The 24449-nt window shown below is 37.9% G+C and overlaps 1 protein-coding gene across 1 annotated transcript in view; it reads left to right on the top strand.

Annotated features, from left to right (window-relative positions):
• The first annotated feature begins 667 nt into the window (after nucleotides 1–667).
• LOC122831634 (ELKS/Rab6-interacting/CAST family member 1-like) overlaps nucleotides 668–24449 on the top strand; it is a 156567-nt gene continuing 132785 nt past the window's right edge. Inside the window, exons 1-6 of the mRNA XM_044117983.1 lie at nucleotides 668–1556; nucleotides 6487–6510; nucleotides 6633–7364; nucleotides 18147–18302; nucleotides 21191–21283; nucleotides 22107–22274. Coding sequence (XP_043973918.1) covers nucleotides 687–1556; nucleotides 6487–6510; nucleotides 6633–7364; nucleotides 18147–18302; nucleotides 21191–21283; nucleotides 22107–22274 — 2043 coding nt within the window. The 5' untranslated portion in view covers nucleotides 668–686. The remainder of the gene's footprint in view (nucleotides 1557–6486; nucleotides 6511–6632; nucleotides 7365–18146; nucleotides 18303–21190; nucleotides 21284–22106; nucleotides 22275–24449) is intronic.

Here is a 24449-nt window from a genome sequence, read left to right as displayed (position 1 = left end):
TTGTCAGACCTCTGCAGACATTTAAGTTCTCATTTAATACTCTGTGGTGCTAAATTCCTTCCTTTTCACTTTTGCTTTGGGATGTAGAGACTGGGATACTGCTTTATGGTTTCTACTTAAGACACAGTGAGTGCTGATTAAAGAGCAATTAGTTGTTTTCTGTATTCTGCTACTGATCTATAATTTCATTATTAGCAAATAAGTTGATATCCAGTCCTCCCAACATTTGCAATGTCTGCAGTGGGAAGAAAGACACTTAATCTTGAAGTTGTTGAGTAGAGTTTACAACTTTGATCACCTTTTTTGAAAAGAACTGTATTAGTGTAAGTACACAAATGGTTACTATTTATAGTTGTGTTGGTTTTGCCCATTTTTAATCTCTTATTCTTGTTCTTGTTGTTGTATTTTTGTATTTCTTGTGTGTCTGTCTTATTTTTTGCTGCCTAGAATCCATGATGACCTGCAGTGTAACTAAAAGTCCAAGACATCTTGGAGCATCACTGCCAACAGCCTCACATTTTCTTCACAAAAGACTAAATAAGTCTCAATTTATGCACAGTCAGATATGGACAAGTAAATAAGTGCCCTTTATTACTCCCATTGCTTATTCTTATTCCACAAATGGGTATCCCAGTTTTCCTGTCTGTGACAATTTGCTTCCAGATGTTATATTTTGCCATACAACCATGCCTTTAAACATAAGAGCCAAGGCCTCGCACAGCAAGCTGACTGCTGCTGCTGCAAAGAGTGGTGGGCAAAATGATGGTAGCTCATCTCATTCACGCTTCTCGAGGTCTACAAAGCAGGGGAAAGGTAAACAGGCTGTCAGCTCAGGTCCTGGGTCCCGATCAGGACTTGAGCCTGGCTCTGTGTCAGGGGGCGGGCCTCCACCAGCAGCTAAACTGACCGGAGCACAAGGTTCAGTTTCAAAGCTTGGTCCCAGACTCAAAGTCAACACATCAACAGCAGATAAAGGATCAACTCGTGGTTCAGCAACAGCTCCAGGGGGAAAAACCATGTCCATGGAGAATATCCAGTCTTTAAGTGCGGCCTATGCCACTTCTGGCACCATGTATCCCAATGAGCGGGAGTCCTTGGAACCCTCTGGTGGATACCCTAAAAGTACCATGACATTAGGGCGGAGTACCAGCCGCTCATCTTCCACTGGCCGCAGTACAGCAATTAGAAGCACCCCAAACATCACAGCCTCTGGTATGCATCACATACCAGACTCTTGTGGAGACCAAACTGTGTTTTCTACAGGAACTTCCAGTTTGCGACGGCAGTCTGGAAGATGCACACAAACACTGGATTTGAATGATCGGGGAGAGGTTTCCCCCTGTGATCTCCAGGCTCAGCTGAGGGATCTGCAGAGAGAGAATGAAAGTCTTCGGAGGGAACTGGATGGAGGGAGGGATGGAAAGACAGGCCCTGGCATGAATAGTGTTAATTTCTGGAGCCCTGATGTAAAGAGAGACAAGGGGAGTAGGCGTGAAGAGGGCGTTAGGACGCCAGCTCTAAAGGAACAGTGCAGAGTGAACCAAGAAGATTTACAGGTGAGAAAGCAGACAGCTACAGTGCCTTATCCACTTGAACTTTTACATATTACAGCCTCAAACTTCAACTTATTTTATTCAGATTTTATGATACAGATCAGCAAATAATGATGTATAATTGTAAAGAAAAAGGAAGAAATCTTACATGGTTTTTAAACACGGTTTAAAATGAAAATTGGAGCTTTGGTTTGCATTTGTTGAACTTCTCTGAATTGCCGTTAGCCTAAGTATTGAAGATGCACCAATTCTGCGCTTCTTGCCCAATACGGATTTCTGTTTCTTGCTTTCTGTCTGAACTTCTTTTGACTTTTTCTGTCCAAGAGCAAATCCTCAGAAAACATCCTGTACTTTTGTAAAGTACAAAAAGTAAAGTACAAAAAGTACTCTTTTGTAAAGAGGTAGCAACGGAAAATGAAGGAAGTGCATCAAAGTACATGATGTTGCATTTTAGAATGAAAATACAGGGCCATTATAATCTCTAGCCTGTAGATTGTTGCATCTCTACTAAAGCCACTTGAGAGTGTGTGGAAAAAATTGTTCATTAACTAACCATTGTGTCTGAGTTTGAGATATTTTGCAGAGAAGAATAAGCAATTAATTCCGGTATGTATGAAAACACATTCCCCAGAGGTTCTACAGCTGTTAGCACAGTAAAATGTGGTTCTGGTATGGATTTGGAGTGGTTAATACAATGCCACTTATTTTTCTTAGTTAAATAGTTAAAAACTGAAAAAACATTTAGCAATCTCCTTCAACTTTATAGCTGTGCACTCCTTTGTGTTGGTCTTCCTTATAGAATGATAAGGAATACCAAGGAAACACATAGTTATTGTAAGGTGACAAAATATCAAAAAGTAATTTCAGTGAGTTTCTTCATTAGTTACATTCAGATGTTTTGTGTTCATCTCTGAAAATCACTCTGTCAAAACACCATTTGTTCTCATCTTCAAGGTTACACTGAGTACCTTGGCTGCCGTTTTGACTAACAATGTTTTCCATGCTACCTCCATGTGTTTCCATGGGAACTTGCTCAAGGTGTTTGCCGGGTTTGCCGGGTTCTCAAAGGGCTCACAGATTCTTGCTGAAGGAATGGTGACCAGTGTGTTATGTGCAGTCTCTCCCCCGGAGTCTGTCCCACTCATTCAGAGGTGTTATCCATCTGTCTGCCTCACCCACTGCATGGCGACTGTGTAGTGTCTCTTCTTTGTTTATCCTCCCTTGGTTTTTTATCTCAGTGCCCTTCTGTTTCTCTCTTTATCGGGCATTTGACATCTTTGTGTGTCTGTTCTTTTTCTAGAAGAAAATCCAAATATTACATAGTAATGCTATTCCGATAAAAAAAAAAAAAGTTAGAGGTTTTGCAAATTGCAGAAGCTGGAACTCTCATTGTTTTGTTGCTTTTACACATACAAAAAACAATATCTGCATTCTCCTAACCAAGGAGCCTCCTCTGCATTTTTTTATTTCTTGCTTTTTCATCTCACTTGGTCATAAAGTGTAAGTGCACTATACTGTAACTATACACACATGCATGACACATGAAGTCAGAAAATGTAAAAAGGAGAGAAGTATTAATTAGACTTTTTGCTCTCAAATATGCTTAAAAACTGCTGATTAACATAATTTTCTTCATCTGAAACATGGTGAGCTGACTTGTCCTTGATTGCACCTTTGCATTTTAATTTGCGCAATCTGTTCGGACTCTGTGAACAAGGTCATTCTACCTTAACCAAACCAAATTTAGTTGCCTGATATTAATTTATGCATTTCTTTCCAAGCAATTTAAAGCTTCGAAAGCAATTTTAAAAAAGCAGCTAAAATTAAGAGCAAATGGTCATAGTCAGAGAACATGTTTTTTGTGTTGCCTTCTGTCTCTGCTTGTGTCTTTCTCTGGCATTGTCCGTCTCTCATACACACCCGCCCACAGCTGTTGAGCTCAAGTTGTTCACAGTTTTCTTCACAATATTGATTTGACCACTCATTAAAGAGCAACCATGTCTTTCCCTGTGCCTCAGCCAACACTTTAAGTCAGTGTCTCCAACTCTTACAAAAAAAAAAAAAAGAAAAGGTCACCCTTTATCTTCTCACTTACCTCCAGTTCAGTTTATCTTCTTTTCCATTTTTCTCCCCCATTTCTCACCCCTCCTTTTGTGAACTTTTTATCATTTTGTGAGTCTCTGGAAAACAGGTGAATCTTACCCAATAGCTGCAGTTTACCATAAGGAATGTCACCTTTTCTTTCACCCGTACTCATTTGACCTTTCCCCTCCGGCCATTTGTGTGTTGGGTGTGTATGTGTTTCTTTGATTTGTGAATGTGTTCACTGTGCACATTAGCATTTGAGTATCTACAGTTTCAGTTGCGTGTGTCTTTGAGAAGGACTGTCCTCCTACTCTAATTTAATATTCAGTGTGAGATGTTGCATTGATTATCCATAAACTCACTCGCCTCGCTCTTCTGTATTTTCACTCTGTGTCCTTGGCACTCCCCACTTTCTGCACAAGAGCACAGAAATCAGAGTATTGGCTTATTTGTGGGAAGTAAAGGATTCCCACAAATAATTACTATTAGTGACATAGTATTAAAGGGTTTTCCTAACAAATTTAATTGTTTTTGCATAGATTATTACTATCAAAACCAGCCAGACTCTACTGTCTGAAAGACTCTGTTACACAAATCTGCATGTCAGATCTGTCCGAACATTTACGACATGTCCAGTGGTCGGACAAAGTATTTGCTATTTTACAGACTTCCTCACATTTTTTGATATTTTTGCCACACTTAAATGTTTCTGACTATCAAACAAGAAGGGCTAATTAAAAATGACTTTTTTTCAAATGAGGATTTCATGTAATAAATGAAAAAAGCTGGAAATCAAAAATGAAGAAGAAAAAGTAGTACCAATCTAAATTTATGCCAAATGTCAGAGTATGCTAGGCTTTCACTGTGGTTCACTTGAGACCCAAACCCTTAGAAATGACTTTGCAACCCTTTATAGTTTAATGTCAGTCACTGTTTTCATCTGATTTTTTTTTTTCAATTCTTTAGGGTGAGTTATTATGGTTTGCTTTTTGAGATTTTTAATTTTCTATTAAGTAACAATTTTATTCTACAGGTGCATATATAATTAGGCCTGGGTGTGGCTTTCGAGATGGATAAATCTCACAAAGAAATGTCACTTACATTTACTTACTTATAAGTTTAAAAGAGGGAAGTACTTTTTAAATAAATAAATGCAATCATAATTTGAAAACTGTAATAAGTCTGGTTATATTTGTTATTAAAATCTGTTTGTCAATCTGAAGCATCTGAGTGTGACAAAACCCCGGACAAATAAGAACAAAGAAATCTGTTAGAGACCAAATACTTTTTTTTGAAGCATGCAGTAAAATCCTTTTTGTTACATTTCTGTCCTTTTTGTCCTCTGACAAAAAATGTTAGTTTTACCTATTTTATGCTGCCAGAGTGAAGCTTTATCTGTCAGTGGTCAGGATGAGGGATGGCTTGAGGAAGTAACAATCACTTGATAAATTGTTGTCCCGAGGACATGAAGTCAAAAGTGTAGGGGAAAAAACAGTCCATGTAAAGCATTAAAACTCATGTGATTGGCAGAATTGTCTTTTTGACTAAAACATTGGACAAATAATGATGCCGTCCAAAAGGTTATGAATCTTCTGATTGACTACTATGTGCAATATAGTTTACACCTGTCATTATCATTGTCATTGATGTAGTTTATTTTTATGAAACCATTATTTAGAATTTCCTCGTTTTAATTGTGTTAAAGATTTTGGAAACAAAAAGCAAAACAAAACAAACAAAAAATAAACAAATGAAATCAACTGAACCTTTAAAGTAGCCCCTTGATAGTTCAATTAATATGCTCCAATTTAAAAGAATAATAATGTATATATATATATATATATTTTGAGATAGTAATGACCTGGTTCTCCCCTGCAAACCCCCCAAAAACACGCAATGACTCAAAGATTAAAAAGTTATAAAATAATAAATGAATAAATACATAAATAAATAAAGTCGTCAGCTGCTTGTTGGTCTGGTTTATTTTGTCCCTCAAGTACAAAGAATCTATCACCAAATTGTCAGATGTTACAATTTTAGGAATAACATACACTGAACTTATTATCACAGTTTTGTATGTACAAAATTGTGTGAACTGCTATTGTTTCTTCTAAAAAAGAGGTGGCAGTTAAAGCACAAATCCCTGAAAATGAATACCGAAAGACACAGCTGCTACAGAAACAGCTGTAGGCATTATGAAAACTTGGGTTGTGGAAAACCTTTTATGTCTTTCCCTTCTAAATGTAATCTTGATTGTGATAAAACTTTCATTTCCAGCTTCTTGTCGAGTAGAAATCTTTTATTATTTGCTTTGCTGTTCATGGTTTCCAGATGTTCAATTAGATTTGTCCCTTTTTGATGCTCTTTGAATAATGGAAAACATAAATATGTCAGAGACACCTGTCCAAGGAATATTCATGTTGTTCTTAATAATTAATAATCTTGTTGAAACATTATCATTACTTACAGTCAACTTTAGAGATTTATAAGATTAGCTTAATTCACATTTGACATATTTTTTTTTATTTGTAATAAAAACAGAATATTGTTGTCAAACAATATTGATTTATTTTAGTCATTTAGAATATGACAACTATATTCAAGTATTTAACTCTAGTTTCCTTAACTCTATTTAACTCTAGTAAGTATAACAGTGAATTCAGTTCAAACAAATAGCCAACTATATTCTACCTTTCCACTCTAATGGTATGTCCACTACAAATCCATGCTCCTTGTACCTACGTGTTTCTAACAGAAAGACCGCCCCCTTGTGGCGTAGTTGTGTAACTACCACCCTGTAGCTTTACTGGCATTATGTACCTGTTTCTTTTATCTCATTCTGCTACAGCTGGGGGATATAAGAAGAAATAAGGTCTGTTTTATTTGTTGTTTTTAAGACACTCACTATTTTTATATGTGTGTATGTGTTGTACTCAGTTTTGGCAATTTTGAATTTGAATGATTACTGAAAAAAATTTCACTTTGTGGTTGCAGCAACTTCCTTTGACAGTTCAGGAGCTACAGGAGGAGCTGAGAGCTCACAGAGAGACAAACAGTCGCCTGCGGCAACAGCGGCAGCAGAGCAGCTCCTACCGAGAACACCATATGGACCAAGAGTACAGAGGGGGGCTCAGTCCTGGCCACAGTCCCAGACAAAGTTCCATAAACCTACACAGTCCCGCACCAAGGAACAGCCCCAAAGCCAGTCCATCAAACACCTACAATCCAAGGCAACAAGAGGCTGACATCATCATTCACAGTCCTGGCTATGGGTGTAATACATTGGCAGCCACACAGAGACTTAGCCCAGCCAACACCCTTCAGCTTGGACAAAGGAACAGTCCAAGCCAGCCCCTCTACAGTCCTAGTCAGGGAGCATTGCCCAGCTCTAGCCCCCGTTATCCATGTAGCCCCTGTCAGGTGCCTGGGTGCGACGGCTTTTCTTCACCTCCTCCTCAGGATCCAACAGAGGAAAACTTCTTCAGACTGCAGTCAGAACATGACCGTCAAGCCAATGAGTTGTCCCTGCTGAGGAAGACTATGGAAGAGATGGAGATGAGAATTGACTCCCAGAAGCAGACGCTGGGTGCACGAGACGAGAGTATCCAGAGGCTGCTGGAGATGCTTCAGGGTCAGGGACAGTGTGGACGAGGACAGCGAACAGGCATAACTACCATGGCAGCCCAGGAAGCTGATGCCCACTTGGAGAATGTGCATTTGAGAGAGGTGTGTATGTCTTCCTTGTTGTTTTTCATTGTGTAATTTCATTTATATTAATTTCTTTATTTTACAGGCTCAATGGCAGCAGTTTAGTGAGTGAGTGTTTTGCATCTGTGGGGAAAACCAGCCTTTTTTTATTTTTTTTTTTTGCAAAGTTGCTTTCTTCAGCTATTGAAGAAATTTTGACCATGGATGTTCATTTTTAAGGTTAAGGCACAGTATCTCAATTAGATTCAAGTTTCCATTTTGACTAGGCCACTCCAGAATTCTAACTTTGTTTGTAGTAGCTCAGGAATTGACTTCATAATGTGCTTTGGGTCACTGTCATGCAACATAATTTGAGTATGAATTAGTTTAGGGTCACACACTAAAGGTCAGTGATTTTCCTGAAGGATTTTCTGACTTCATGGTTCTTTTTAATGGCAACATGGCAGCTATCTTGCCATATTTAACTGTTGCTATCATGTTGTTTTATTTTTTTCCTCAAAATGTTGTTTTAGCTTTACACCAAATATAGCAGCATGCACTCATTCCAGGAAATTAAATCATTATCTTGCTAGTCGACAGAATATTTTACCAGAAGACTTAAGATCATGAAGATGTTTTTTGGCAAATGTGAGACCAATTTTGTGTTCATTTTGGTCAGATGGGGTTTTTGTATTGAAACTCTTTCACGAATGCCAATTTTTCAGAGTTTATTTCTTCTGCTTGAATCATGAACACTGACTGTAATTGAGGCAATGGAGGCCTACAAAGCTTTAGATGTTATTCTGGTTTATTTTGTGATGTCCTTTATAGGTGCTTCATTATCTTTTTATGGTAGGCCAGACAGCCTCTCCTGGAAAGGTTTACCACAATTCTGCATTTTCTCCATTTATAAATAATGGGCCTCACTCTGGCTTGCTGGAGTCTCAAAGCCTGAAAATGGCATTGCAGCCCTTTCCAAACTAAATCAATAAAATCTCTGACTTTATTATGGGATCTTGTAATAATTTTTTGAAACTCTGCTGTAGCTTTTTTCAGTCTTTAGCCCGCTGTTTGTTGTCAAGCAGGTTCTGTTTAGACTTTCTCTTGATGTTAAATGTCTATCAGTAATCAGACCTGTCTGGTGAAATTGAGCTCAGCTTTAAAAAATATCTGTCAGAGTTAATTTGTGATTCAACATCTCTCTCTTGAAAAACATATTTTATCTCAAGGGACTTCCTGGTAAAATACCGACTCAATAGAAAAAAATGGAGACAGTTGTCTTTTCACATGGGAACCAGGTTGTTTCAATAGTTAAATATTTGTGTTTTTTCGTATTTAACAAGAAAACTGTTTTTTGATATGAAGTTTTTTTGATGGTATGATACTTGTAAATGTGTCAAAAAGCAAAAAAAGAAGAAACAATTAGTTTTTCACAGCATCATAGCTAAGACTTCAACATCTTTAAAAAAACTACACAGGTTTTCTAATATCAACATTAGCTTTTTTCTTGTGTATCTTCACGCAAAAGCCTGTCTGTCTGCTTTTATTATTGTTTGGCTGTGAATTTTTGCTCATGCACCTGTTTTTTAGTATGTTTTTTGTGTGGTGTTAGAGCAGAAAGCAGCTCAGCAGGTCTTATCAATGGACCAGATTAACATACGGAGAGCTCTAAGCTCGTGTTCAGCCATGCAGTTTTACAATCTCTTATTGCGTGTGTGTTGTTGCGTGAGTGCGTGTCTGTGCTCGTTCAAGAGCATGCACATGTTGCATATATAGCTGCTGATCATTTGTCAGTTGCAGGGCAGCCAGCGTTGCATTTGGCATCTCTCTGCAATGAAAGGAATGGATTTTAAATGAATAGGGATTATGTTGAACCTCATCAAAAAAAAATATCCAAATGTTAATCTTTTTCTCCTGATGTGACACCCACAGCATGTGGGTTCAGAAAGTGGTGTTGGTGCACAGGTGTGTGTATCCTCCACTGTGAGGACTGGCAGTATACTGCGCTGTAGCTCTTGACTCCTGCCTCATCTATTTTTAACTTTTAAATCTTCTTAACCTTTAATTTCCCTATCTCTGGCTCTGTGTGTGAGTGTGTATTCTATGTTGGTGTATGCCTCCAACACTGTTTGTGTTGTAATGTTCTTGACTTTCTCCACATCTCCCTCCAGTTAGAATAAAGGAATGTGTGTATGCGTGCGTGGGTATGAGCGTGTGTACACATCTGGATCCTTTCGGCTTACCATTTCCCTCCAAGGATTTCTGATGGGATATCCACCCTTGCCTGGAGTTTGGCCACCAAGGCGATTTTTGGTTGGTTTTGGCCAAGCTAATGCAGACATGTGTGTGTATGTATCTGTTTGTCATTTATGGGACCTCACCGTGAGTTGTATGTAAGATGTGAGTACCTGTTTACACATTCTTTTAGTCATGTTATTTTTAAACCATTTGACAGCTTCAGATAGGCTGCGTATTCTACAAAGGAGGAGGGCAACCATTTCTGAGTGGTCTGTCAAAGGGAGAGGTAGACATGCTAGAAAGGTCCTGTTTTTCTAAAGTAGAAAAATAGGCTGTGTTTATCTGAATATTAATGTATGATTAATGAGAGAAAACACTCTGACCTCCCTGATTGAAAAAAGAGGGAGTGTTGTTCTTTCAGCTTTTTTTCCTTTTTTTTTCCCTCATGGAAGACAAGGGTAATAGGGTCTCTGCTGGAGCACTTATATACATATATGTGTGCAATTTAACTGTGTCCGCCACTTTGAACTTTTGCATTCAGGAGTGAAAACATTTAGTCTTTAAAGTTTTCTGAAGTTTCTTTGTAAAGCGTTTTGGGACATCTTTGAGAAACTGCCAGGAGGTTTGGCAGTTGGATTCCTTTGAAACTCTTTGATTGATGTATCAGTTTTTGAATGGCTGGTCTGTTTGAAGAACGAGTGCACAGGACAAGAATCAGCTAATGTCTGGCACAGGTTGCTTCACTTTGTATGTTACATTAGCACATGTCATAATCAACCCAAGCCAGGGATCATATAGTGAAGCAATTGCCTTTGTTAGGGAGACTTTCGTTCTCTGATTAGCACCAACGGAAATTAGCCCAACCGCTTTTCATTACTGCACTCATTGCTCACTTTTAAATGACAGTGCTTGTTTAGTTTAAGCAAAGGATAATAAATGTCCCTGTTTTCAGTTTGCTGGAAAATTTGTTGGGAGAATGACTCAATGTTTTTGTTGGTGAGAGGAGAAATACTATTCTTAGGTTCAGGTGAATATTTTTACAGAAGTAGTGCTTCAGATGTAGAATATGTAAAAATGTATGGTCTTTTAATTCTATCATAACATATCATATCCAGATGTGAAATCACTGTCAGTGTTGATGTGGTCTCTAGAAGTATAGTGGCTTTCAAACAATTTCAACCCCTTGAAGTCTTTCTCCAGTTTTCTCCTATGTATTTTCATATGACTTTATTTAACAGTCATAAGAAAACAAATGTGTCCCTAACTGTGAAGTGGAAGAAAAAATATATAATCTTTAGCTTAGTCAGATCGGATGGAGAGTGCTATAGATTTCCAATTGGATTTAGATCTGGGTTTTGACTGGACCATTCTAATACATAAATATTCTTCCATCTAAATTATTTGATTTTAAATTTGATTTAATTTTTATTGTCCTGGTTGTAGTTGTGCCTCCTCTTCAGATTTTTACAACTTCTAACAGGTGTTGCTCTGTCCACCTTTTCATCAGTTCCGGCCAGCATCATCACCCCTGCTGAAGATAAGCAACCCCTAACATGTTGCTGCTGTGCAAAAGCAAAAAAAGTCCTATTTTGGCCCTGCCTGATCAGAGCATGTCCACTTGTCTGTGGCAAATCGTAGATAGAACTTCTTGTAGTTTTCCTTCAACTGTGGCATTCTCCTGAGAAAAATAAATAGTTGTTCTGTCAACAGATTGTGCCATATGTGCTTTGGATTTCTACAGCTCCTCCAGAGTTACCATGGTTACCACAGGCACTTCTTGAAATCAAAACCTAACCAGACTGTATCTCTGACCTTTCTGATATGTTATTTAGATGTTTTTCTCTTATATTCAAACCATTCTGACTCCTTCACACCACATAATTTATGCTGAAATTAAATTACACTCAGGTGCATCCATTAGCTAACTAGCTGACTCCTGAAGATACTGTTTGTGCTGGATTTTAATTAGAGGGTTCAGAATTAAGAAGACTGAATATAACATTTTATAGCTGCTTTTATAGCACAATAATATTATTGGGATAATACACAATATAATCCCAATAAGATACATTGAACCTTGTTGCTACAATGTGGTAAAATGTGAAGAAATTCACAGGTCATAATTACATTAACACAGTACTTTAAAAAGTTGTGGATCACTGCTAATGTACATCTGTTAGAGCAGGGGTGGGCACTCCTGGTCCTCGAGGGTGTCCTGCAACTTTTAGATGGTTCCCTGGTCCAACACACCTGAATCCAACAGCTGAATCACCTCACAAGTGCAGTCAAGTTGTCCAGAGTCCTGCTAATGACCTCATTATTCATTATTTGACTCAAGTGTGTTGAAGTAGAGATACATCTAATAGTTGCAGGACACCGACCCTCGAGGCCTGGTGTTGCCCACCCCTGTGTTAGAGGATGGTGTAGGTCGGGGTGCTCAAGTCCAGTCCTCAAGAGCTACCACCCTGCAACTTTTAGATAAATCCATTATCTAACACAGCTGGATCAAATGAGTAGCTCGTTACCAAGCCTCTGCAGAGCTGAGTTACTGCTGGTGAGGGAATTCATCCTTTTGACACAGGTGTTCTAGATCACCTGTGTGATCTAGAACACCTATCTAAATTTGCAAGATGGTAGTTCTCTAGGACTGAACCTGAGCACCACTGGTGTAGGTAAGGTCATATTATCACGTGTCTTACCTGTTTAACCTTACCAACATAATATTAGTGCCTGGTGTCAGAAGAATTAACATAAATATTGAATTTTCTTATTTTAAACTGATTTTTAATTTTACACCAAAGTACCATGTGGCGTCAAATTTGAATTCTTGCAGTACTAAAAGTGACCACCAAGTGGTACTGTTCAGTTAGAGTTTAGCTGCTGTGGTGATTACATGCACTGTGAAGCAAAGTTATGTGTGATGGGACACACAAACGCACATATGCATGCTGAGAGGCATAAATCTGGGTCTAATTGACTCTCCCTAGCCGCCAGGTCCCTGCAGACCCAATAATAACAGCAGCACCACTGGTCTTATCCCGCCCAGCCCTGACCTGCTGCCAAAGGCATACACGCATAAACATACACTCTTACTGTGAGATTTCTGCTTTGGCATTTATATATTCTTACATATAGTGATGTTGTCATATGTTCTGTAGGGGCTCTAAATAGAGTAAGGGTCCCTATTTCATGTGAAGACATCTCACTCAGTGTGGGATCAGGAAGGTTGAGTATATTGCTCTGCTGTTAAAAAGTAGCAAGCAAGCACTTACGACTCCCCTGGTTTCAAAACTCATTCTGCTAGTTTTGGCAGCTGCTCTCTATCTGCTCTTTCCTCAGAAAACATTGATGAAGCTTCAGTAATGTTGATTTCTAAACTCTTCAGTGCTGACATATTGAAATTGGAAGTTCATGTCAGCAGATGCTTATTCTTTTCAGTCTGTTTTGGGATTTTTTTCCCCGTTTTCCTTACGTCTTACTCTTAATTTTAATTACGTCTATTTTTTTTAGTTTTCCTTGTTCTCTCTTTGTTTTCTCCTTTTTGTTTCATTTACTTGATAGAAAGCTTGTCCTTGTTTACCTTTTTAGGTCTACTTTCTTCTGTACTCACGCCTTACACAAGTGGCTCTCAATTATTTTTTGCTACGCCCCCATATAGGAATACATTTTTTTCTTTTTGCAGCAATTCCCCCTTGAACGAAAAACTATTGAGTACTTGACCTTATTTAATTATTTATCTGTACAAATCTTACAGATAAGATTTGTACAGATAAGATTCGAAACATAACATGATTATGTTTAGAATTATAATTCTAAACATAATTTTTTGTCAACTTCATCAACTTTTTTCTTTTTCAAAAGAAAAATGGTATATAGCTTTTTAAAATTTGCAATTGGTTGTATTTTAGCTTGTTAAAAGAGATGAAATATGCACAGTATTTTGCATTCACAGTAAATCTAAGGGCTTACAGGGATGGTAGTCCAGGGGTACCTCAAAGATTAAAGATGTTTTTGTCATTAATGTATGTCATACAAACATTGTACCTTATATCAAACATATAAGACCATAAGAGGTGTGGTGTTTTAATATTGTTAAACTTTTATTAACTGAAATGCTTAAAAAGTCTGAAGTTATAGTACATCTTTTTGGGCCAACTTGGAGCATGCTACATGCATAAGGGTTATTAAGGCTTCATCGTATTTCCTTGTGTTTTCTGTCGACTATCATCACTTGCCTCGGCCGCTGCTTTTTGTTTCACTGTCACAAACTTCTCTAGATCACCCACAACAATGGTATCACTAAATAAACCATATATAATGTCTATGGGTGTGACTGTGTTGCTTACTTCTTCTACTGGGTTGAACAGGGAGCATGTTGTCTCCTAGTGATTGGAGGCCTTACAGCCAATCTTTGTTTCTCAGGAAGACCGACTTCCTCTGAGTTTATGATTGTCTTGACAAACTGCTCAGGAGTATGTTTACTGACTCTGTATGTTTTAAATCTCTTATGTGTCTGAAGTAAGGATTCACTGATTGCTTTACAGTGTAAATATTCAGTTATATTTTACTGCTTGGTAAAGTTTAGAATATTTATTTTATTTTATAGGGCCAGCAGCAACATAAACCGATTATATATTTAAGTCCTGTCCCTTTTGAGACACACAAATTACAAGTGAAGGTCTAACATAAATAAATATGTAATAGTCTGCTATGGTTATGAAGCCAAGCATGCAGCTGCAATAAAATTTGTGATTGATGTAACAGTCTTACACATTAAACGATAAATAATTTTCACTTTCCAAGTGCTTAGCTGGCCAGTGCGACAGTTTGTTTTAAAGTAAAAGCTTGCACAAAAAGTATTTGGTTGTGGTCCACTTTAATGCTTTGTGGAAAGTAGGTGGGTGGATGATGGTGGGAGAACAAATGGATAAAATTCTAAGAACTGTTTCTGGCTTGATGTTTATGATTAGCATTGATGGCCAAGTATATTGTACATATTGAATAATATAGCTATATATACTTTGTATTGCTCTCTATATTCATATATTTTGTTTCTAATACCCTTTTACTTAATTCAGATCAAATTTATCAAATTTATTTATGATATACTGCAAAATGTTTGGTCCAAACACAGCTTAACAGCAATAACCTTGTATACAGATGTCAAACACGATGTTGGAGGAGGAGTGATGACTTGAGTCCATTTTGGAACTATCAATATTGAGGCTCCTTGCAATTTCAGTATTGTGCATAAAAATCAGTATCTAAAACTGAAATATGATGCCCTTTGTTGAAATGATGAGCTTTCATTTAAACTGCACCTTTTCTGCTTTAGAATACTTTTCAATACTAGATTATTAAAAATTTTTAACCTTAATTAAAAAATTCCTCATTTCGGCTGTTGTCTGTGCTGTTACGTTTTACACGTAACTGCATGCCGTGTTTTGTGTTTGGCACACTTAACACCATTGCCTCAAGGCCAGAATTTAACTTTCTTGACCATGTCTTTCAGTCAGTGTTGTAGTGTTGTATTTGATTCTGTTTTATTCGTGTCCTCAGCTCTGACATATGTGGAACAGAGACGATAGCCTTAGATGACATGCTCTCTTGACTTAATTTCTTTCTCTGAGAGGCAGAAATTTTTGAAGGATGTAAAATGTATGCACAGGCTTTGACAGAAAGGTAAGGTAAATTATGGCATATTCATACCTCTGTCCAAGTAACTTAATTCCTGACCTCTGGTATCTATGTTTGAATACATTTGATTTTGTTTGTGTAATCTTTTCAAATAAGGTTTGCATGTACTCTCCTTATTGAATGCAAATGTATTCAGAAAAAAATATGACGACTGTTCAAGTAACAGATGTCTTCCCTTTAAAACTGAATGCACTTTGTGTTAGTTCTGTCACAGTTTGTATTAAAATCTCTGTGAAACAGTGGAATAACAAGGCATTTTCAAAGTGCTCTTGTGCGTGCCTATCGCTCATGGTTTTGTGTAGGCATTGCTACAGGTCAGTGCTACCGTTAATTATTGATAGAAAAAGCTTAGCGCATGTGCTGGCAGAAACTGTTGCCTAGCACAAGCTTCAGCATGCCAGAGACATCTGCAAGAGAGACAGTGAAAACAAGTGGGAGAAAAAAAACTGGAGATTCATGCCGAAAAGGGTGGTTGAGACTGATTCATTTGTCCTAAACCTGAAGGTGCCTTCTACTACCCGCTAGCAAACGGAGAAAGAACATGATATAAGCCTGGCAGAAAAATCCATCCAGCCTTTTCTAAGATAGAAATCATCCTTTGGCGAGTACAGCATCAGGGACTAGACTAAAGATCATAGGAAAAGTTTTATTGACTCTTTATGGAAGCACAGCAATGGATTTTATAACATTCCTTAAGAAAACACAACCTGAGGAGCAAAAAGAAAGGAGCCAGTGAGATTTATCAGTGTTTCTTTGCAAGTGGCTTTGAAGCTGTGGGTGTTAGAAAAAGCTAAAGATGATGAGCCGTCAGGCTTGCTTTTACCGGGTCCCTCCCCCGGAGCTCCATCGGCGTAACCAGCTCCCGGCTGATCCGGCTAAGAGCAGAACTCTGCAAACTGTCATTGATATGAAGGTAGGACTGAGCAAATCTACAAGAATATTTTCAGTGATAATATCCCACTTCTCAGCTGTTAGTTAGTGATAAATCTGTTCTCCTTTTGACAGTGACTCAGGTTGTTTTCTTTTTCTTTTTTTTTATTATCCGTGACAGCAGTTCACTTCTGCTGCATGCTCCTGCTTCAGCCTGAATAGAGTAGAACATCTGCATTGACTTCAAATGCCAACACATACAAGTGCATGCATTTTATCCTGAATATCAGTTAAATGAATATCATCCTAACCTGCCTTGCTATAGCCGTAATGCTCAATATTGGCCCATGCAGAGTTAAGCACTTATTCAGTTTGTTTCAAATGTCACATATGGAAGCTTTCACTCTCATGTCAGCCTTTTGAAGCTGTTACTGCTGTGAAAAATGCAGTTGACTCCACATGTGTCTTTGAGTAATCCCCCACACACAGTTTAGTGTTCCTTCAGCAAAGCACTTGTTCCAAAAGTGATTTCCCAACCTCAAAGCCATAGTTATTTTTTACACATACTTTGTGACTTTTCCACCTATTAAAACCCCAGCAGGGCTGTACACAGAAAGCAAACAGAAATGGCAAATAGCAAAGGTAAATCTGGCTGAGTTATTTGGAAACAGAAGCAGAAAGGCCTATGACACACTTGAAGTGGAAAAAATAGATGCAATGCTGCTCGTATAAAATTTACCTCATTTAACCAGCTTATTAAAGTTCCTTTATATATGACCTTTCTTTGTTTTAGACTTTGCTGTGCTGCTTGTTTTAAGATGTGCAAATTTATGCTTTGTAATTGCAGAACACGAACGCTTCTTTCTGTTTTGATCCTGATGTTATCTGGCAGGTACTGTATTAGCGCTCATATGTTTATTTTTTAGTTCATTTGACATAGTCAACTGTTTTCTGTTAGAACTTTTAACTTCTTTCCCTAATCCTTCTGAGTTGTGGTGCAGCGATGTGATCTACTGTTGCTCGGTTTTTTTGTGTGGATATTTTGGACTTCAACTTTTAATAGACAGCCATCCTTCTGTATGTGAAGTTAATTTTAGTAATGAGCAGTTTATCTTTGCTGTGCCTTTTAGTTTTTTTTTTTTGTCTTCCAATGGAAGTTGGACATATGATATTTAATGCAGAGAGCATAGCTAGAGTGTTACTGTTTTCCTGGCTATCCAAAAAGCTTCTGCCCAAGTGTACATTCTAGTATGTTTGTTTCAGTAATTTAATATGCACCTTTATGTGTTCCTGCGTGCTCTGCCCATGTGCTTTAAGAAACATATGCAGCACAGTGTGGTTTGCAGGGCTGATGTCAAATGTCTACTTCTCTGCCTGTGGTTTGTGCTGATGGCACTGTACAGTCTGCTTCCAGTTATTTAATTATGTCTCTCTTCTTCTTCAAGGTTTAGAATTTAACACTTGTCTAAATCCATGCAGCTATACAAGCTCTGGACTTGTTCATGACAGACCGTTCAATCATGGATACTAATTTATTTTTTTGTCTTGAGGTGTTCACAGATGTATGCATTTATCTTTGACCTTTTTTTAAAATCTATTTTTGCAAAAATTTTAATCTGACACTGGGCTGGACAATTGTGATCAAAAATTTACAAACAGTTATGATCACAAATTCCATATTAATTTTTGGCTTTAATAATTGTTTTCTTTACAGGGTTTAATTATTATACAACATCTATAATGAATTCAAATGCTACGCCATTTGAATTCATGAGTAGTTTATGTAAACTTCGAACCCCTTCTGACATCTGTAAATAAATAACCTAATATTGATCATATTTCTGTTTGGAATCCTCATTGCTCTCTTTGTATAAAAGTTTCAGGTACAAATCACTTTGGATAGTTTTTATCTTAGACTCTTCTGCGATCAAATCTTATGTCTGAGCCCTATTCCTGCTGACATATTAGTAGTTACCAGTTTCTGACTCTGTACCAAAAATACCTTTGCTGGTGCAGGACACAAAGATCTCTTCCCTGGAGAGAAACATCAGAGACTTGGAGGATGATGTCCAGATGCTAAAAACCACCGGCCTGTTGCACCCTGATGAAAGGCAGGATGAACTCAAGCAGGTGGAAGTCTACAAGAGCCACTCTAAATTTATGAAAACTAAGGTAGAAACTCTTTGCATGCCACACCAGCCGGCATCATGCTGCATGATTTGAGTGATGCATGTTACATCATCAGTGCACGAGCACTTGTTTATAAGCATGTCATATTTCTCTAATATATGGTTATTTTAGGCTTCTGTTGAGCTGTTGTCTTGCTATATTTATGATGTTTTGAAAATCATGTTTTATGTGGGAATGGATGTGACGAAATGAAACGCATTTTGTGAAACATTGTTTTGGTGTTATGGAGTATATATATAGTATGTTCAGTGTTTACTTTATTGGGTAGAGCATGACGAGCCTCCTTCCTTCATAACTTCAGTTAATTGAGCAAGATTTGCTATTAGGTATCCGAAACATGGCATCAATATTTTGGCCCAAATTGGCAAACATCATGTAGTTCCTTCATCCATGATGTGACTCTTTTTGTTTTACCAGATTCTAAAGGTACTCTACCACGGAGTGCATTGGTGTACAAGAAACTTAAGAATCCAATTTGAGATTGTTAATGCTTTGTGATTCAATTAAATTCAAATTCAGCAAATGCTTTATTCATTCTAAAGAGATATTAAATGTTGCTGCAACGCATGTTCTCCAAGTTTTTTTAACAAGTAGATATTTCTGGCTGTGGGCAGGAGTGATCTCCAGTAGTTGTCAGTTTCAGTGAGCGTCTAAAGAAGCCTCTGACTGAAGGTGACACATTGAATGTTCTTATTTGGTATTGCCCAGACCTTAGTTGTAACAAGTATATATTTGAACAACTGTTGCTTTTCTTTCTCCTCGCACCAGTTGTACTAATTCTCTTGTGTCGTCTTTTTGTCCAAACAACTGCCACTCACTGATATTTCAATATTCCCAGTAGTTCAGCAGTTTCTGAAATTACATGTTCAAAGTCACTTAAATTCTTTTTCTTTCCCTATTCTGAGGTTCAGTTTTAATTTCAGCAGGCGAATTGGATGGTGTATGACCAATGTTTTGAATAGCTTCTGTGCATTGGAATGAAAGGCTTTATTAAGGTTTTGTTTTTTTCCTCCCCCACCAGGGGGTCTTTTGTGGGCTCTAGTGTCCCTTATATGAAAGTAGGCTGACAGGAAAGGGGGAAGGAGAGAGGCAAAGACATGCGGTAAACGTTGGCCGGGTCCGGGAATCGGACCCGCGTCCACCGCGTCGAGGACTGAAGGCCTCCAAATGTGGGTCGCTCTATCCCCTATGCCACCACAGCACGCCCCACCAGGGGCACATCTAAACGTTGGTGAACACCGGCCCTCGAGTCCTGGATTTGAGGAGCCCTGATCTAAAGTATGCATAGTGACACTGAGGACAGAATCAGTTCACACTGACTTCACAGTCAGTGTCTGGTTTTACGGTTTCCAATAATTGTGAGGTGAAAACTTGGAGCTTCTTTAAGTTTGCCAGTATTAGTCAGTTCTCATCAGTGCAGGTAGAGCATCTGAATAACATACTCTGAGATTAATTATTGAGCAACCTCTGAGACACTTGAGCAGAGCTTGTGCAAATTGTGTAACAGTTGCACAAATATTTAATGATTATGGCCTCTCTGGTTTATGCCCAAGGATTTTTTTTTTTACTCTTCCAAAAGAAACTGTGGCAGCCTGGTATAGCCAGACTGTTATATATGCTATATTGTTAGATTCGTTAAATATGATTCTGGGAAGTAATTCTCTGAATGTGGAGTGTCTTGGTATTCCTCAGAAACACAAGACAGATACACAAATTTGTGTGTGTGTGTGTTTTTGGGAGCTGGAGTGGTATCAGGTCTCTCCTGTTTAAAGTGATAACATGTTTGATGGAACACACTCATGAACTATCGGCTTTCTGTGAATCATGCTGTTCTGCACTTAAGAAAGACTTGAGAAAGATTTGCCTTTGTATGGCTGACTGCTGATTTTCTTTTTGCATTTAAATGTGGACTGGATGACCTACACAAAACTAAACAGACATCAGAATATTTTGGAGATTCCATAGGTTGGAGAGGTCATTCGGTGAAAAATAAATCTTTGGAGAGTGTCATCAGTTTATGTATCTGTAGCAGAAAACGCACTATGTGAAACATATTTAAATGGATAAATGTGGTCTCTGGTTAAAGATGTTTTCAGTGTTCTATCACGCTGAAAAAGTATGTTATTAAAGCAATCCATTTAACATATGGTAAGAATCCTTGTTTGGAATTAGGTCTCAAGTTTCACAGAGTTTCTGTCCATAAGGCTGAGATGGGTATTTATTCTACTTTGATGGCTGAGGTCGATGAATCGTGCTACATGTGAAAAGGTTTCTCTCGGGCTCATTAATGGTGCTCTTTGTATGGGCCCGTTTGTCATTGCATCGGGGGAAGTTCCAGATGCAATCATAAAAGAGATGTTTTTGTGAATGGGGCTCTGACAGATGAATGTGAGCTTACAACGGCAAAGGAACAGAGAAGGGGAGTTCTCTCTTCACCCAGAATATACATCACAGTGATGGCTCTCGCTTGCTTTTGCATGTCTCATCTTTCTGCGTACAATCACACAGAGACACAGAAAGTCACCACACATGCAGCAATGCACAGATTCATTCTATATCCTTGAAGTGTATGGGTTCCTGGTGTTTCAGCTGTGGTGGTGACTTCCATTGAGGTGCAATGTTGTTAAAGAAACTGGAGAGGGTATCGTCCCTGTCTTCCCCGTTTTCCTCACTGGGCTTTGATCTGGTCAAATGCTATAAAACTATTGAGTAACATATTTTGGTAAATGAGTTCTTTAAGTATAGGTGAGCTACTTTTGTAGAGGTTTACTTAAAAAATCTGAGCTGTGTGATTCAGAAGATTGTATCTGCACACACAATTAGACTTTTAGCTTAGTAGTTGCTGTTGTCTTGTCTCTGTGTTTCTGTAGGAGCAGACATTGTCACCACGTGTGTCTTCCATCAGACCAGCTCCTACCTTCCTCATGCCCACTCAGCTGCCTTGGATCACAGAACAAGAAGAAGTACTCATTTTAGGAGCCTCTTTACTGTTAGATCGTTTCCTTCACTGGCTAATGTTTAAAGTATCTGTTTTCTGTTTTAAATTTAAACATCAAGTCTCGTGCTTCCTTTCTAAATAATTTTTTGCTCTTTATGTTTCATCCTTTTACCTCTCTGAGGTCACCTGGCAAATATTTTCCTAATTTCGCAGTTTACTGTGCTTCTGTTTTACCTTCATGGGTCCTTGGGGATCATTCTGTGCCTATAGGTTTTTACATGTGGTGTGGTTCAGTCTGACTTTCATTTTTATGTGGTGAACTCTACTTACTCAGTTTGAGAAATATCACTTTTGAAACAACTTTGTGCATTTTTGGCACCAGTCAGATTCCAGCCTTCTGTACATCAGTCTACTCAGCAGCGAAACTTCCCTTTGTTGGTGGATTTGATTTGCTGTGTGGTGTTCTGTTATGGTATCTATGGTTTTTGTAAGCCAGTAAATCTGTTCCCCTTGATGATTTTCTGCTTTTCAGCTGTGACAGAAGTCTGATTAGCATTTAGCATTTAAATGCTGGATTAGCATTTATATGCTAATCCAGTTTAGCATTTAAATACAACTGAACAAGAACTCCCGAGTAATAACATTGTAATAACATTATAATACTGAATGGCTATAATGTAATTTGACACATTGTGTTTTTAAAATGCCTGGGTGTTGTAATAAATAGATTTTTTTAAAGTTGAGGGTAAGCTTTGAAAAATATATTATGTCTTCCCCTTCATTCAGAAATGACTAAAATTAGACTTTTTTTAATGTAAAAAATTTATTTTATTTTGTGTGATTATCAGATAGAGCAGCTGAAGCAGGAGCTGAATAGGAAGGACTCAGAGATGCAGGCCCTGCAAACCAAACTAGAAACACTGACCAATCAGAACTCGGACTACAAGCAACACATCGAGGTGCTAAAAGAGTCGCTCAGTGCCAAGGAGCAGCGCGCCAACACACTGCAGACAGAGGTGAGTGTTTCCACATTACTTAGTGCAAATAGTACGTAAATGCTGATATGCACAGGTTTCTGCAACAGAAATAAAAACACTTCTAGAAAGAAAACTTCATAATGCTGTTACTAATATATTAAGATCTGGAAGAATTGGAAGTAATTACCGTAGTTATCAGCAGCAATCAAGTGTTCCATTCTAAGTGTTAATATTGTGGTGTCATATTTTACTAGTTGTTTTTTTTTTTGTTAGTTAAAATGTGTTATTTAGGGAAAATCCTTGTATTCATGCAAAATTAGAGATGAGACAGTGATATGGTTGAATTTGAGATGCGTCAGTGTATTTTGGTCTGACAGAAACAAATTGGCAGTTAAGGTCTCTCAACTTTTTCCATAAGCCTTTCTGCTTCTCTTATGGGCATACAGAGGTGGGTGGAAAGCTATTTTCTACACCACCACATTTGTACATGTGGGTGGGTCAGTCAGCAGGCTGAAGAAAACTGGCAGCTTTTGCTTATGTTTGAAGTGTTAAAGGCTCGTTACCTTCAATAATTTTATCACCATCTTAGGGAGGAAAAAGGGTTGAGTGTGGAGTGGTGGAGAAGCATGAATGTGAAATGTTTGTGTTGAGTGTGTATGTATGTAATTGACCGTTTTGCATTTTTTCTTCTGTCATTCTCTTGACTTGAAACTGATACTTCATATCTCAGTGTTTGGCAGTTGAGAGCAGCCTGCTAACTATGTCCACTCAATATCACAGGAAGCAATTTGGGCCAAAATTAGGCTTAATTGTTGATACATGTGCAATGGATTTCAGCTTTTGTCTTTACTGAATAGATTATACTTAAAATAAATACTTTTCAGTGGTTGGTTTTCTGTGTGCTCATGTTTACCAGCCTTAAAAGCAACATTGCAAATTCAAGAAATGTTTGTCACCATGACAGAATTTTGCTCTGGGGACACCTGCTGTACTTAGACTTATAATTGTGAATTCTTCAAAAAGCATTCATCCATCATTTTGTCTTTGCACAGCTTTTTCCAATCAACCCTTCAGAATGTGGTCACGAAAAGGAGCAGGTGTGTTGAGATGAAAATAAAGGCCAACTTTGAAGATATATCTAGTTCCTGTTCAGAGATTTTAGATGGAGTTTCACTTCATGCTCATGTTCACTATTTTTCTTTCATGATTTAGCTGAAGTAGAACATTAGAGCCAGATTATGCCACTAGTCATTATCCCTCCAAGGCCAAAGCTCTCACCTGCCACACAACAGCCCGTCATTCTTTTCTGCAGGTGGTATGCTCACAAAGATGGGGCTTCCTGTAGCTTCTTTGGGTTGAGCCCAGTCTCCATTTCATATGAAATTAGCATTTGATCTTGTTTCAACAACAAGTTTATTCTATCAGAGAAAAAAGTTAGGACATGCTGCCTACTAATCATTAATCACTGGTCTGCAAAAAATATCTTGCATGTATAGGCCTGGTCCCAGGACTTCCATTCTTTAGTACTGTGAGTTACCCAAAGTAAGTCTTTGGGTCATAGTCATCTGAGCTTTATAGATATTTAATTATTTTTTTTTTATATCGACACAACTCTATCTATCATCATTGTATTGCATGGTGACATTATCACTTTTTTGAATCCAGCAAAATACATTTTATGCGCATAAAAGAAACCTAAATTGTGAAAATGTGAGATTCCTAGGTAGGATCAACACCATTACAATTGCAGTTCTATTCTCTCTATGTTTTCCATGCCCTTTCTAATTTGAAAAAACATTTCTATTTAATTAACTTTTTGGGCAAAATGCTTTTGAAAAGTTCACAAATTTGACATACTGTACTCTAAATATTAAATAACTGTTACTTAGTGGCATCAGTTTAGAGTATTATCATTTTGATAATACTAGAACTGGAATAAGAATAAGTGTTACATGTACTAACATATCATTGAATATGCACATATGTTTCTTTGAGGTTTGGCCTGCGATTTCAGGGTAAGAAGAGAAACAGCTACAATAATTCTGATTTTGGGTGCATCACAGCATTCTTTGCCATTTCTTCTCACTTCTCATAGGCCACTGGTGAGGACCTGTAATTAGATCCAGATCACAAATACACAAACATACAGCTGTGCACACACCAACCCCATAAGCACAGAAAAACACGTTGTCAGGTCTGATTACTTGCTTCTCA

Source organism: Gambusia affinis, linkage group LG01 (assembly GCF_019740435.1).
Source record: "Gambusia affinis linkage group LG01, SWU_Gaff_1.0, whole genome shotgun sequence".
In the NCBI taxonomy this organism is placed as follows: Eukaryota; Metazoa; Chordata; class Actinopteri; order Cyprinodontiformes; family Poeciliidae; genus Gambusia; species Gambusia affinis.
Note: the sequence above shows the minus strand (reverse complement) of the source record. Positions and strands in the feature narration are given on the sequence as shown.